This window comes from Ahaetulla prasina, chromosome 3 (assembly GCF_028640845.1).
Source record: "Ahaetulla prasina isolate Xishuangbanna chromosome 3, ASM2864084v1, whole genome shotgun sequence".
NCBI lineage: Eukaryota > Metazoa > Chordata > Lepidosauria > Squamata > Colubridae > Ahaetulla > Ahaetulla prasina.
In genome coordinates, this window is record NC_080541.1 from 175,562,142 (window position 1) to 175,578,079 (window position 15,938).

General features: G+C 37.3%; 1 protein-coding gene across 1 annotated transcript; it reads right to left on the bottom strand.

Annotated features, from left to right (window-relative positions):
• Positions 1-1,234: 1,234 nt before the first annotated feature.
• On the bottom strand, positions 1,235-14,706 carry LOC131194443 (mucin-2-like). The gene is made up of 5 exons (XM_058175445.1): positions 14,050-14,706; positions 5,854-6,252; positions 2,685-2,987; positions 2,118-2,284; positions 1,235-1,620 (listed from the first exon to the last, which is right to left on the bottom strand). Exons 1-5 carry the CDS (start codon positions 14,126-14,128, stop codon positions 1,576-1,578), a joined length of 993 nt encoding a protein of 330 aa, XP_058031428.1. The 5' UTR covers positions 14,129-14,706; the 3' UTR covers positions 1,235-1,575.
• Positions 14,707-15,938: the final 1,232 nt, after the last annotated feature.

Consider the following 15,938-nt stretch of genomic DNA (forward strand, 5'->3'; position numbering starts at 1 on the left):
GATTTCCTGCCTAATGATTGTGGGGAAAAATAGGAGGAAGGACTATTAGGTGTGTTCACTGCCTTGAATAATAAAATGATAAAGGCGGGATAAAAATCTAATAAAATAAGAAAAAGTGATCTTGAAATGAAGAGTAGACCTGTGATGTTACAGGCTGGTTAAAAATTGGCTCTGAGGTTGTTTTATCCTACAAAAGGTCCACTTTCCGCTTAGAGATTCTAGTACAAAGATCCTCAATAAGTATCACTTTCGGGCTTCTCTATTTAAGCTGCCCCAATCCCAGAGTAAGTTGCTAGGTTCACAAATCATCCTGCATCCATTTTTTAAACGTGATCTTGACTAAACTACAAGTTTTCACACTATGCCAAATCATAAACCTTGGGTTAAAAACCTCAATTGTTGGGTTTGCCCATCTTGTTCACTATAACCAAATAAACAATGTTACGCCTTATTTTTAGTATATGAACCCAGCTTGTACATGAAAACATAGCACCTTTTGAATATGATGAATGACATGAATTGTCTAACCTTTGACAGAAGATGAAGAGGAAGAGAAGGGGATAAAGGCTGCATGTGGAAACAGGCAAATTTCAGATGTTCATGCCTTCCAAGTAGCCAGGACTATTCAAGCTTGGTAAATAGTAGCACAGAAAGCTGGATACTGCTTTCAAACAGCAGCACCAAATTAGAGTTATTGCACAATCTTATTGTTCCAAGCACTGTCAACAATACTGGCAGGATTAAACATATACTTAGATAAAATAATTAGAATGACAAAAAACATCTTGTGTGCTATCCCTTGGTATTAAATAAAGGAGTACAATTTTCTCGCTAAACTGATGTTAAATCGAGTGCTGAATTCAGTATAAACTACAAATGCTCTTATTCCCTGCAAAAAGACCATAAAGCAGAGCAGGGAAAGGGGCTTCAGTAGCAATAGTCAGACTATGCAGTATGAATACTGAATACCATTAACTGGAGTAGAAGATTATTGCTTTCTAACTTTGTCTCAACTTGCTAGAGACATTTGCATGGCCCCATATGAAAATGAATGCTGGAGTAATTTTCTTAGCATAATTCAGAGGGCCCTGATGAAATCACTACTTCCTTCTGGAACATGTTTTAAATCTTGATAGAAACATGAAGTGTAATTCAAAGAAAATAAGAGAGCCAACTTCATCTCCCAGTCACAGTTTCATTGCATTTCCATTCTCAAGAAACACATCATATTCCATATATTTCATATTTTTTACTTTTTGGGGAAAAAGCACCCCATACAGTGTATTTTTTCAGAATCCAACAATCCTATCTTTGATATGAAGCCAGCAGTTTTTTTCTCTAGCATTGCATGTATCCAGTCACAGAAAATGAAGATGAACTGAGGAAAAGGTTTTGGTTAAGCTGATTCTCAAAAATAAAAAAAGGACAAGCGTTTTTAAAAACTATCAATCAACTCTATAGTTATTTGCATGTCAGTACAGCAGCTCCAAAATTGTAGAGTTGCTCCCCAGCTGGGATCCGTTACAAGTTTTGTAGCCTTTAACAGGTTCTGCTTCTTTTAAGTCTTTCAATTGTTTAATAGCTGTGGAGGGAAAGAGGTGTGTCTTCCATCATGTCATCCTGTAAGAAAGAAAAAAACTTAATTTTGTGCTAGCCCAGACATTAGTGAGAGATGTGTAAGTTATGTACTATATCAGAGGTGGATTTCAGCAGACTCTGACAGGTTCTGAAGAACCAATAGCGGAAGTTTTGAGTAGTTCGGAGAACCGGTAAATGCCACCTTTGACTGGCCCCGCCCCATCTATTCCCTGCCTCCCGAGTCCCAGCTGATCGGGAGGAAATGGGGATTTTGCAGTATCCTTCCGCTGCCACGCCCACCAAGCCATGCCCACAGAACCAGTACTAAAAATGTTTGAATCCTACCACTGTACTATATATATATTCTTAGTGACTTCTGAACCATCGCTTAATGAATCTGAGCCTCTGCCATCTCAAAGAATTACCCTTTGCAACAGACAGACTAGGCAACTAATATTAAGGTACAGTGGCAGTGAGTGAGGCCATATCTCCTCTAGAGGAAAAACAACAGAACGGGTAAAAACCCAGCAGATGCTCACCATAGGCAAGTCCTGGAGACGTCTAAACCGTAGTCTACTGCCACGTTGTCGATACCTCAAGAAACCCAGGAGAGTCAGAATCCCTACTATCACAACAAAAATTACAATGACAGCAATCACCAGGGGATCCTTTCCTATTGGACTGACTACTGGTATACTGGGCAGACCTGAAAGCAATAAGAAGGCAGTAAAATGTAGTTCATCTTTTAAAGCTATGAAGGTTCATTCACCCAGCTACCTACGGTATTTTAACAATCAAAGGAATACATTCAGCCACATAACCCAAATCCAGCTTTGTATTTAATATTATTTATTCAAACTTGCAGTGCCTCCCCCAATATACGTTTCCCCCAAAACTATTTTCAGGCAAAAGTACCAATTCCCAGCCGAATTTGGAGATGTCAGAAACTGAATAAGTAACTTTTTCCTTCTTTTTGCAGAACATATGCTTTGTCACTGTGCTATATAGTTCTCCCACAGTTTTATCCAAGATTGGGTTTAACTATTTCTCGGTTCTCACCAACCCATTCTAAATCGGTTGTTCCCTAGATGAGACAAGATGTATACCTTGATTGTTTCCCACATCAAATACAGTTGTCTTGTATTCATGTTTAGCTGGTTGCTCTGTCTCTGCTGATAGGATTTTGTGAGGTAAGAGAGTAGAGGAGGCAACCTCAAAAGTTACTGATCGAGAAGTATTGGATGTAGTTATTGTGATCACTTGTTGACCAATAGTAGTCCTTGGAGATGATATGGAGGCAACAGTGTTCTCTTCTGTGAAAACCTTATGGTCCATGACTGGCGTGGTATTTTTTGCTGGCCCCGTGGTCATGAATGTAGAAGATTTCAGCTGCGAAGCAGATGATGTTCCTGCAGAGAAACATTTAACTGTCAGTACAGTGGGGGATGGGTGAGAATCCTGGCTCTGCTTAATTCAGAAATAAAGAGAATCTACTTTGGCCAGACCTTTTCTGAATGTTTCTACAGTTCTAAAATAAAACTTGGTAGTTATCAAATCTAATCAAAAGTATGTGAATAAAGCAGGTCCACAGTTAGGACTCGAGTCTTGGGAGCAGGTTCTGTGAAGGTAACTGGAGCACCATGTTGCTCAGTTATCAGGAAAGAGTTTGATCCTATTGGACTCCAGAAAGCAGGCAGGGTCCTCATGACTATGAGCTCAGCCACTTCTATATTAGATCCATTTTCATCCTGACAAAAACCATGAACAATGTTCAATGTTTTATGTTTTTACTGGTTGTGTATTATAATTTGTATAATTATTTCATATACTCTCTGGAGCCATCCAGAATTCTGGAGCCATCCTGAATTGGCTGAAAGATGGTGGCTATATTAATGTTTTTAAAAATAAAATAAAATAAAATAAAATAAAATAAAATAAAATAAAATAAAATAATAAAATAAAATAAAATAAAATAAAATAAAATAAAATAATAAAATAAAATAAAATAAAATAAAATAAAATAAAATAAAATAAAATAAATAAAATAAAATAAAATAAAATAAAATAAAATAAAATAAAATAATAAAATAAAATAAAATAAAATAAAATAAAATAAAATAAAATAAAATAAGATTGGTATGTGGTTGGTTGCTGGGTGCTAGTAATGGTGAATTCTTTCTTGAATGAGGAAGAATTTGATGTCTCATTTGATGTCACAGCACTTTTTACATCCACAGCTCAGAATTTGCCAAAGAATCCATGACAGCATTACTACATAGCGCACAACCAACCTAACCAAATAAACCAAGATTGAAATACCCAGAATCATGAATCTTATCAACCTCTGCCTAACCACATACAGGTAGTCCTCGACTTACAACAGTTCATTTAGTGACCATTCAAAGTTATAATGGCACTGAAAAAATTGATTTATTTATGACAATTTTTCACACTTATGATTGTTGCAGCATCCCCATGGTCACATAATCAATATTCAACAACCATGTTACTAATTTAACAACTGTAGTGATTCACTTAACAACTGTGACAAGAAAGATAATAAAATGGAGCAAAACTCACTTAACAATTGTCTCCCCTAGCAACATAAATTTTGGGCTCAATTATGGTCATAAGTCAAGAACTCCCTGTACTTTCAGTTCAACAGGCAAATATATCAACAAATCAAAGGAACACATTTGAGATCACTACTTTCAGGAATAATTGTAGAGACTGTAATGCAATGCCTGGAATCAATAGCATTCCCATATATACAACTCAAATATGGATCAGGTATATAGATGACATTCCTGTCATAAATCAAAAAGGGCCAACTAGAGAATACAAATGAAACCATTGACAAAACTTCAAAGGAATAAAATTCACTAGGGAAGAAGAAAACAGCATCACACTATCCTTCCTGAATATTCTCATCAGTAGAGACAGTGATGGCAAATTAGAAATACAAGTCTATTGTAAAACCACCCACACTAACCAAGTGCTCCAATACCAAAGTAACAACCAAACTTCCCACAAGAAAAGCTGTGTAAGAACACACTTTAGATGAGCACCAACACACTGCAGCAACCCTGAACACCAGGGAAAAAAAAGATCATCTATACAACATATTACAACAAAATGGATATCCACACAACATCATCAAAAGATGCCTGACCACACAACTCAATATTGCACAACCAATGTTGTAAAAAGAATAAAACTGCCATACATCAGAAACATCTTCGAAACCATCAATAGACTATTACAACCACATGATATCCAAACCAACCAAAGCCATCCAAACATCCTAAGTAAACCATAAGACCCAGCACCCTGGAAGAAAAAACAAGAATCATTTACAGCATACAGTGTAAGGATTGCAGGAGCCATTACGTAGGACAAAAAGGCAGAAGACTAGCAGATCATCCATGAACACCAGCTAGCAGTCAGAAGACATAATGAAAATCCCTTCATTTCATAACACATGGGCAAATCTAATCATAGTTTCAATTGGGAAACTCTTGAGTATCCTAGACAAAGTCAGGTCCAAAAAAAAAAAAAACCGCTAAAGATTTCCTGGAAGCCTGACATTCAAACAAATCAGCCATCAACAAGCACTTAGGCATAAGCAACATCTACATACCATTCAAAAGAGATAATTACAAAGCCAAAAAGGAAACAAAAAGACCAGAAAGTTTCCTCAAGAGCAATCAACACTCAGATGAGCAGAGATTAACATCAAGATTAACATTAGAAGAACAATCAAAAAGCAAACAATACCTCAATCAAGAAATTGCCAAGCAAGCTAACAGTAAACAACAGCTCAATCAAAGAACCACCAAGACCACTCCTACCAACACTCACTGGGCAAGCCACTGAAATATAAAAAGAGAGTAAACCCCATTCCCTACTAAAACTGATGATGTTACCTAGTTTGGTAATGAAATGTCTGTAAGAAAACTACCAAGCTCAGTACCAAGCACCCCATAGTTCGATCCTGAGCTACAAATTTTCCCTTCTATCAGTAACTTATTTTTTAGAACAGAGGCCACAGAAATATTTAACCATAACTCTGCAAACTTAGAGGGTGTTTTTTTTAGCTCAAATGGCGTTCTCTTTCTTTTTTTCCCATTTTTGGGAAAATGCAGAATATCTAATTGTAAACTAACATAATGTTTTTACAGGCTGTAACTGTGAAGCAGAATTAGTTGATTCATCCAGGCCATATTTATTTAAACTATCCACCATGATAAATTATTGATAACTGCCCAGTCTTACCTTGTGTCACATTTGATTGCAAAATTTCTGTAGCTGGGATCTTAGTGCTGGAAGTAAGCAAGGATGTGGCACTGATGTATCTTCTATCATCATCCAGGTCAAATGTATTAGTTTCCGGTAAGTTTGTAGTTGGAGTAAGAAATAAAGAAGGATCAGTGCTACTATTAGAGGCGTTATTTGCAGTCTGGGTCTGTATCCTTGCTGTGGTATTCAAATAGCCAGGTGTAGTAGTGGTCAGATAATCTGACTGACCGATGCTGCTGACACTGACTTGTGGGGTGCTTGTGATAATGTCATCCCTATTGGTAACTGTGGCTTGGAAGCTTCTAGCCTCAGTGTGAGGAAGCATGAACTGAGAAACTGTACTGGATGAAGCAGATGATCCATTCTTCCCATCTCCTAGTATAGGAAAAACAAACAGGAAAACAAAATTTGGCAGCATCCTTACAACGTATGTCCTTCCCTAGAATATCAGCTGGAGAAATAAGTAAAAAAGGGACGAAATAGATCCATATCCAAAACAATTGCTGTGAAAGGGACAGCAAATTGGGGAGTAAGTTCTTTTCTAGCAGAACTCTTTTCAGAAATTATTACAGCTGACATGTTTTGTACCAGATGAAAATTTCCTTCCTCTAATAGAGAAAGCTTAATAAAGTAATTGGATAAGATTGTGTACTGTAATAAAAGAGACCAAACTATATATGATCACCACTATTATTTCCATGGATAGAATTCAAGGGGTATCACCAGAATTACTGCATCATGAATCCAGAAGAATAATATTTCCCCTGAGCTATGCTTGCAGTTTTGCAGATTTAAATATGTTTTGGACTGTTCTGATTTCCTTAGAAAAATTGAAAATAAAAGAGGCCTTTATCTTGCAAAATGTTGGTTGGGGGAAGGGTGGACATCACTTTCAGATTTTTGGAGCATCAGATCCAGATTTCATAAGACAGACTAGCAATGCTTTGAAAGACATAAACTAGACTTTGATTTGAGAGTGGAAAATGGGAATTACATGCAACCCATATTAATGCAAGTAGTAGTTGTCACCAGGTCTGGGCTTAGAAACTAGGCAGGACTGGACTTGATTAGTATTTAGGCGAGAGCCTTAGGGAATGCCATTTTTTTTTAATTAGGTAGACAGAAAACAACACACACACAAAACCTGGGTGTGCCTATTTCATTCCAGATTAGAACATGCAGGATTTTAGATTAAATACCATTTTCATTCAGGTTTTTTCTCTGGTTTGAAAATAGTATTTGTATTGCTCTTTGCCCACCTTAACTCCTTTAGATTGACAAACTTGGGATCAGAACAATATCGTGATCCTGAATATGAAAACTGGGACACAGCAGTCTTACATAATATGTTCCAAAGCACCAACTTTACAAGAAAGGTCCTCTCCTGATGCAAAGTGCAACTAAAAGGTATTAGATAAATTAATAGTAGTAATGAACCACCAGAAGCATTCTAGAGACCACACACAGTAAACTTGTTTCATACAATTCCTACATTTATATGTTCAAAATATTCTTATTCCTGTGTTCAGTATTTCCTTTCTCATTTACCATCTGAATATCTGAAAGTCAAAAAGTGAATGGAACTTAACTAACAACAACCTACCCCCAAGTCAAATCCCAAACTACCATTGGTAATATAAATATTATATATTATATATATATATATATATATATATATATATATATATATATATATATATATATATATTATATATAAAATAAAATAAAATAAAATATAAATTTTAAGTATTTGTACTTCTAATATTTATTTCAACATGGGGAAAAACAACCTAGGGCCCATATAGTATTAATTAAATTAAATTAGAATATAATATTGTATCACTTGAGGTACTTTTTGTAGGAAAAAGGCCAAAATTAATTTTCTTTTCTATGCAAAGAAGAGATATTGGATAAAAATAGTTAACTAGTTAGAGGAAATTATCTGAATAAACACTTTTCCCTAAAAATTGTGCCCACAGTACAAGTAATCCTTGACTTACAACCATAATTGAACCTAAAATTTCTGTTGCTAAGTGAAATACGTGTTAAATGAATTTTGCCCCATTTTATGACCTTTCTTGTCACAGTTGTTAAGTGAATTACTGCAGTTGTTAAGTTAGTAAAACGGTTGTTAAGTGAATTTGGCTTCTCCATTGACTTTGCTTGTCAGAAGGTTGCAAAAGATGATCACATGATCCCAAAACACTGCAACTCTCTTAAATATGAATCAATTGCCAAGTGTGCAAATTTTGATCACATGACCACGGGAATGCTGCCATGGTTGTGTGAAAAGCAGTTATAAGTCACTTTTTCTGTGCCGTTGTAACTTTGAATGGTCACTAATTGAACTGTTGTAAGTTGAGGACTAACTATATACTTTATAGTACCGTATATACTCGAGTATAAGCCGAGTTTTTCAGCACGTTTTTTGTGCTGAAAAACGTCCCCTCGGCTTATACTCGAGTATATACGGCTTATACTCGAGTTTTTTTTTTTTCTTCTTTTTTTCACATTATACCGGATGGTGCAAACTTGGCGGGCTTTTGCATTAGCGCGGGGAAGCCCTGCCGGTGCAGTGAGAGGGCGGGGCGGGGGAGCCGCCAGCCTTCTCGGCTGAGGGAGGGAGGCTTTCCCTGACCGGTAGCTGCCTCATTTCCCTCCCTCGGCTTATACTCGAGTCCCCAGTTTACCCCAGTTTTTTGGGGTAAAATTGGGGACCTCGGCTTATACTCGGATCGGCTTATATTCGAGTATATACGGTATTCTAAAGCCCAATTTGTAAGTCCTTAAAGCATCACATGAGGTTGTTTTCTACAATAAACTAGAACAACTGTTCTCTAGAACGCTGTCAGTTGCACAGCATGTGCAAATTTAATCTATTGGTTGCTATCCCTACTTAAAAGTAATGTTCTGCCAAATACTGTTATGTGAAATTGTGACTTGAATCACAGGATATGAAAGCATTATATTTATTTCCAGATTTTTAATCAATTAGTTAACCAGAGCTGCATTAAATATATTTAATATCTACTTTATATATTTCAAGTTCTTTATATTTTCTCTGGACTCATTCGACCAATCAGTAACTGGGTTCAGATATCCTGGTAAGTGATAATATGATTTGTTTGATCTGGCCTTAATATAATGGATGATGTAGTCATTATGAAGTTAAAAAAATGAGGAATTGAGTGGCATTTGTAGACCTGAAAATGTGCTACCAGACTCTTGATTTTTGTCTACCATGGATTAATATGCCCATCCTCCTATACTCTCATTACTGTCCTAAATGATAGTTTCTAACTTAGCATAATGTATAAATCCAATGAAAGGCAGTGTTTGACCATCATAATCTACTGTACAAATTTTAGACAAGAAAGGTAGAAGAAAAACTACATATACTATTCGAGGCCTTTGGAAGACAGGTAGGATCTAATGTTTTCTAAACTAATTAAATAAAAAATAAATGTTTATAATACAATCCACCAGTTTAATATCATGATAGGTACAGTATATAGCAGATGTCTGAGACAAAAATTTTATATTAAGATTTGACTAATATACTTGTGCCAATTTACACTAGCATCCCCCCCCCCGTTAACATGTAGCTCATCTAAATGGCACACTTTACTTCTTTTCTTCTGCTGTGATTTTTCCCCAATATTACATTTCCCACTAAACAGTGCTTGCCTTTTCCTTGAACATGAATTGTATTCTCCAGTCCATTGCCATTATAACAATTCTTATTGGCAGAAATAGATTTAAAGTGGTAGAACTAGGTTATCAACATTTTCTCTTTTCTCCCTCTGATCTGAGAGAGAAAGGAAAAAAAATTGCAAGCAGGAAATCTTGTTCTGGTGATGATTTAAACTGAAAGGCTATTTTACTACATCATGCACAACAGTGCTGCTGTGAATAACTACATAATCTTTATTTTTAAACCTATGCCCATATACAGTATAGCTGTGGTGATGTGCACATTCAACCAATATTTTTTTTAAAAAAAGCAATGTAAAGCTGTATCAGGGCCTCTTGCTTCATAATTGCCATGCTATGTTATAATTTGTAGCACGTGCCTGCCTATGCACATAATCTTTTAAATTTTGTGTACTCTTTGTAGGAATAACATTATGCACGGCTATGGATTGGTACAATGAATGCTACACTGTTTTTGTCAACATATATATCAACTTAAATCAATCACTGTTGATTTAGGTTACTGTACATGTTAATCTGATGTGCAAACTGGCCAGTAATTCCTTAGAATAAATAAGGGCACGTAGAGGAGAGATTGTCTTTATCTCTCAGCTTAGTTTTTGCTCAGTAATAACTCTCATATAGTATTCATATGGCACACTTCTTCAAGAGTTCAAAACTGCATACACTATCATCCCCAACCTGGCATTCTCCAGATGTATTGGGTCTCCAATTCCCAAGTTGACTAGGAATTTTGGGAACTGCAATCCCTATGGGGGTGAGATTGAGAAAGGCTGATATACATGAACCCAATGTGAACTGATAAAATTAATATTTGCCTGCATATGTTATATTTGCCCAGAGCATTTAATTCAAAGAGTAATGTATCTAAGAACTTTAAGGGGAAAAATATATGTTTGCGTGCCAAAATGTTTCAAGACACTCTTTCATTCATCCTCCTGCTTATACTAATATAAAATTTCTAAGGGCACAAATCCAACACATTAACTGCAAGCCAAGAATAGAAGATATGAAGCCCAAGAATAAATATATTACCTGAGCATAAAATATCTAAAAATTGTTAACAGCAACTGAAAGAAATATATCAATATTTGTCTAAAAGCTTTATAAATGGAATAAGCTATTTCAACAGGACACTTAAGAAGGATTCTCTTCCATAATGAATAATACACAGATTGTATTCCACAAACTTGTTTCTGTGTATATTGTATTCTCTGCACAAGACCTCTTGGACTGAACAATCCTATTTAATTTTCAAGTATGGCAAATCCACATTGACCATATGTTATATACTACTTCCAGTATACTTATGACTTCAACAACAGAGCAGTGCTGGGAATCCTTTCCGAAAAAGATATTAGTGCTTATCTGGATCGTTTCTTGCTTTTTTACTTCAAAGGAAGCATTCTATAAAATGAGTAGCGAGTTTGACAATTTTTTAATAAGCATAGACTTTCTTCTAGCGTAATTAGCACAAGAGGGAAAGTTATCAGTTGAGTAATCTGATAACTGATTAATCTGTTAGTGATTACTGTTTAGTAAATTGTGGGAGAAAAGGTTTCATATTAATCTTTTTTCCATTCCAACCTCATTTTCAGCTAAATTCATCATCTTCTATCTTCAGAAAAAGTTTCCTAAAAATTTCCAGGTGATAAATGCTCTTTACTGATTCATTTATTAGCATTCTTTATAAAGCTTTGGGAGAAAATATGACAATTAACTAAACCTTAATTTGGCATTGGTTTAACTTTTAATATGCAGCACAATTTTTGACTATAATATTTTTAGGAAGATGAAATACCTCTCTGAAGAATCCTTATCTAAGACAGCAGATGACAGGATAAAATGCTCCATCTTCTTCTTCCCAAATGTAAATTGGGACGTTCGCATTTCATAGTCAAATGAATTTGAAATCATACATATGCAATGTGAGGATAAACACACTTGACTTTCTTGCATGACTGTGATAAAGATTACTGCAATTAAGAACTGAAAGTGCCATAAACATGAAATTGCTAACGGATACTGCAGAATTTCCACAGAATCTTTATACTAAAAGGAAAAGCATAGCACCTGTCCTTGGCTTAGACATCAATATTTTCTTTTTAAACTGTAAATATAATTCTTCTCTTTCATTGCACTCTACAACCAGCAAAAGGAACATTAACATCTAAACATTTTTACATTTTTAAAACTACAATGAGGATTAAATAGAAAGATGTATCACTTGAAATTTAATTAAAAACATCAGATTATGCTTGTGTGTGTTTTCAAGAGAAATTACGTTCATATATTTATGGTGCTACTGCCTTTTCACTTTTTCCCCTTTTCCCCTAATGCAAAGAAAAATCAAAATGCTTAATCTATGATGATTAATTTCCCTTTGCTACAATCTTACATTTCTTCAAAAGAAAATCCAACTATGCCCAATGTAATTTACTTTTCGAGACAATAAATCTAGTGCATTTAATAAATTAATAAGTCTAGGGCACTTGGGTGTTGGGGCGAAAGATACACATTAATTTTGTGTTATCGTTGAAATCTCAACTTTGGGCATATAGTTTCTGACATTCTGCATAATCATTGAATTATGTACATGTCTGATTTATACCATGTTATTCTTAAATAAAGAATCTGGCAAGATAGCTTAAAGGTAAAGGTCTCCCTCCCACGTATGTGCTAGTCGTTCCCGACTCTAGGGGGCAGTGCTCATCACCATTTCAAAGCCGAAGAGCCAGGGCTGTCTGAAGACATCTCTGTGATCATGACTCCATGGCCAGCATGACTAAATGCCAAAGGCACACGGAACGCTGTTAACTTCCCACCAAAGGTGGTCCCTATACTTGCATTTTTTACGTGCTTACAAACTGTTAGGTTGGCAGAAGTTGGGACAAGTAACAGGAGCTCAGAATGGGACTTTTTGGCTCAAACCCTTGGCTCTGCCTGTTTCTTCTCCAGAGTTTCGCCTCTGCGTAATTACACCCCGGCACTTTGGGCCACGGCCCCTTCATCCCAATCCCTAAAATCTCTTTCTTCTATAGAGTTCCCTCATTTTATGGACTCAGATGTTAAATAAATATATTACTCTGTTAACTGGTTAATATAGGATATATAAATACCATTATCAAAATGCTTTGGACTGCTAAATAGTCTGGAAGGGTGATAAAAAACTGCTTTATAAACAACAGTGCCTAGAGCCATAGAACTATGAGTAGATAAAGAAGAGGGAATAATTCATTTGTCTTACCCAAGTGTTCCTTTTACTTTTCAAATCAGTGTTAGGAAGTTTGGATTTAAAGAAGTTCTGCAGTGATTGTTACTTTGAACCCCAAGAGAAAGACATGGGGTTGGGACAGACATGCTTTATGCCTGAATTCACACAACATACTTAACTTGTTTACTGGGTTCTCCTGAAACATAGACTTATAAGCCAATCAAACAGGTTGAATTTGCATAATATGCTAATATACATACATATGCAAAAATGAAAGTTTGTGAGTTCAGAGGCTAAGTATGTAACTGGCAACTACAGCTGCTGGATCTATAAGTGATCCAGTTAGGTGCATTGTACAAATACACCTATTTGGGCAGAAGTCTCACCTTCCCGTATCCCATCTTATTAAGATGTCCTGAGTCCCCAAATCTTAAATCTGCAATCAGGAAATGCTTCAAAGAAAATATTCTAACTCTGCAGCAAATACTACTTCACAAAGAAAGAAAGAAAGAAAATTGTGACTTCCTAGGTTGCAGAAATAAAGAAATCTAGCAAGCAAGGAAAAGTGAGCAATGCATTTCTGCTAAGTAGTGTAAGTAAACATATAACCTGAGTGAAAAAAAGGAAAGCCAGGTTTTGAACCAGAGATCCAACCCAAACTGTTCTGAACACTGGCAGTCTACTGGTAAAATATACAAATAGAAGGCAAGAGCATTTCTGGGTGCGTTTCAGAGTGTATTTTCCAAACTACTGTTCTGATCAAACCTTATTTGAGTTCCCAAATGCCCTGGTGGTGGACGTGGCAGCTTCAGCTCTAACACCACTCATTTGGTAAACAAAAAGCCCAACCAGTGTTAAGGGCCTGCATCAAACCTAGGAGCTTTAGCCCTGGGGAAAAGAACTGGGTGCCAGCCCTAACGAAGGGCACCCCAGAGCCCATCTGAACCTAAGGAAAGCCTGACCCTCTAGCTGGCCAATGAGCCCCTCCAGGAAATTTAGGCTGAAAGCGAAACAGAGAGAAAGGCTTAACGCAGGCAGGAGAGCAATGCCTTCTTAGACGGCAGAAAAAGTTGGCGCGTCCAACCCAAACAGGACGGGCAGACTCGCCAAGGGGAGGTCTGGCAGGGACTCTTAGTTTTGCAATGGCTTCTGAGGTTCTTCCAAAGTCTGAGATACTTCCAACCGCGCCTGCCTGCACTCGAGACCCGACCTTTCAGCAGGGATGGAGCGAGCGGTGCACGTACCTGGCAGAGACAGGAGGCTTCCAGCGAGGAAGCAACAAACGGCCGTGAGATTGTACAGGGAGCGACGAATTCCCACCATGATGGGCTGGCCCTAGCGGCGATCGGTCAGGGCAAGAGAGAAAAAAGGAGAACCGGCGCCCCCGGCAGCGTCTTGTAAAGATCTGGTCCTGGAGAGTGAGTCACTGCCACGTGGTTTGTTCACAAACACAAGGATGGGACTAGTCGGGGCGTGTTGCGGCCTCTTTTTTCGTTCCCCAACTCCTTACAAAACTGCCCGAGTTCTTCAGTCGTCCCGCATCGTTCGCGGGACTCTCACGTCCCTTGCGGAAACGAAAATCTCCCCCACTGACTGGGGGCCGCCTCCTCTCCCAGCTGAAACTCAGAAGCCGATGCTTTCTCCGCAATTGGCCAGCGTTTTTCTAGAAGAGCAACAAGAGGAGCCGATAGTGCAACACTCTGTCCCACTGACACCGTCTGGGAACAAACCGGGGGCGCTGCGAGAACTGCTCCGCCCCTTCACCGTCGGAGCCGGGGGAGGGGTGGTGGTCAAAGCAGACTATCGTCTCTGCGATAGGTGACGGCGTGAGCTTTGGGAATCTGTTCCACATTCATCCGTGCTGGCTGAACAGTCCCGTTGTCCTGACTGGATAAAGAGAACACACGAAGGAGAATCAGGAAGCACAGTCCGCAGAGCTGTGAAAAAAACGTCTCAGATTTACCTTTTCTGTTTACCTTTTCTGAGCTGACACGCCTAAAAGTAGCATCTAATAAGTTTACCCAGCTAGGTGGCAGTACATAGCTCATCCTGGCTGATGTTGGAAAGGCAAGCTACAGGTATCTAATTTGTACTTGGAAGGCAGGGACCGCCACTAGGGTCCCCCAGGCAGGGCCATTTTAACAGCATTATGGGCCGCGGGCAAAGCAGTATATTGGGCCCCTATGACAACTACTCACGGGAATAAAAATGTAAATGGTTGCTAAAATTAAACATATATTTGCATATTAGTATTAATTTAAAAATGCAGTAAAATGTAATCAATACGTTGCTGTATTTATACTGTATAATACAAGGTGCATTGAAGGGTTAACATACACAGATTAGTATGGGGCCCCTATGCTCATGGGGCCCACAGGCAAGTGCCCATCAGACCTGACAGCCCTGACCCCAGGGTGGTTTGATATTTGGTGAATCGTGAATAATCCTGGAAAAAAGAAATGGTAATTTCCAAAAATTAAAGGTGCCAAATGAGTCCAGATTTGAGGCATTTCCCTGACACTTAAATGCAAAGCAAATATACCTTGGCAGCTATAATATTGATATGCGAAGGTAGACAGTTGGGTAAATTGTATTTAAATAAATCAAAAACATGTTGTGTGATGGCAGCTAATGTGTGTTTGTTCACACATTATGCATTTGGTATGCTTGTCTTTGTTAATCTAACAATTATGGTTTATAGACCAGAATTTATTATTTGGTATGTCTGAATGGAGTTTATAATGTTTATTCAATAAACTAACTAAACTAGTTAAGCAAACCAGGGCCTGGCTTATTTTTGTGGGCACACGAGTCCAGAGGTAAAAGTGAAAAAAGAATTAAATGAAATAAAAATCATTTTAGTCCCAAGAAAGAAACTGAAGTTAATTCTGCTTTGATATTCTTTGGCAAAAGAGAGTGCAGAAGTAAATATTTTCAGCTTTTCAGGTTTCTGCCTATATAATTTATAACAATACAGAAGAGTTCCAATAATTATTGTGATACCTATTTCTTGACTTTGCTTACATCAAAAGGTTGACAGTTTGACTAGAAAATTAAATATGCACTATAGCAAAAGTATCTAAATTACTTAGAATGGTATTGAAGAAACTTATAGATGAACACAAAAGGTGTC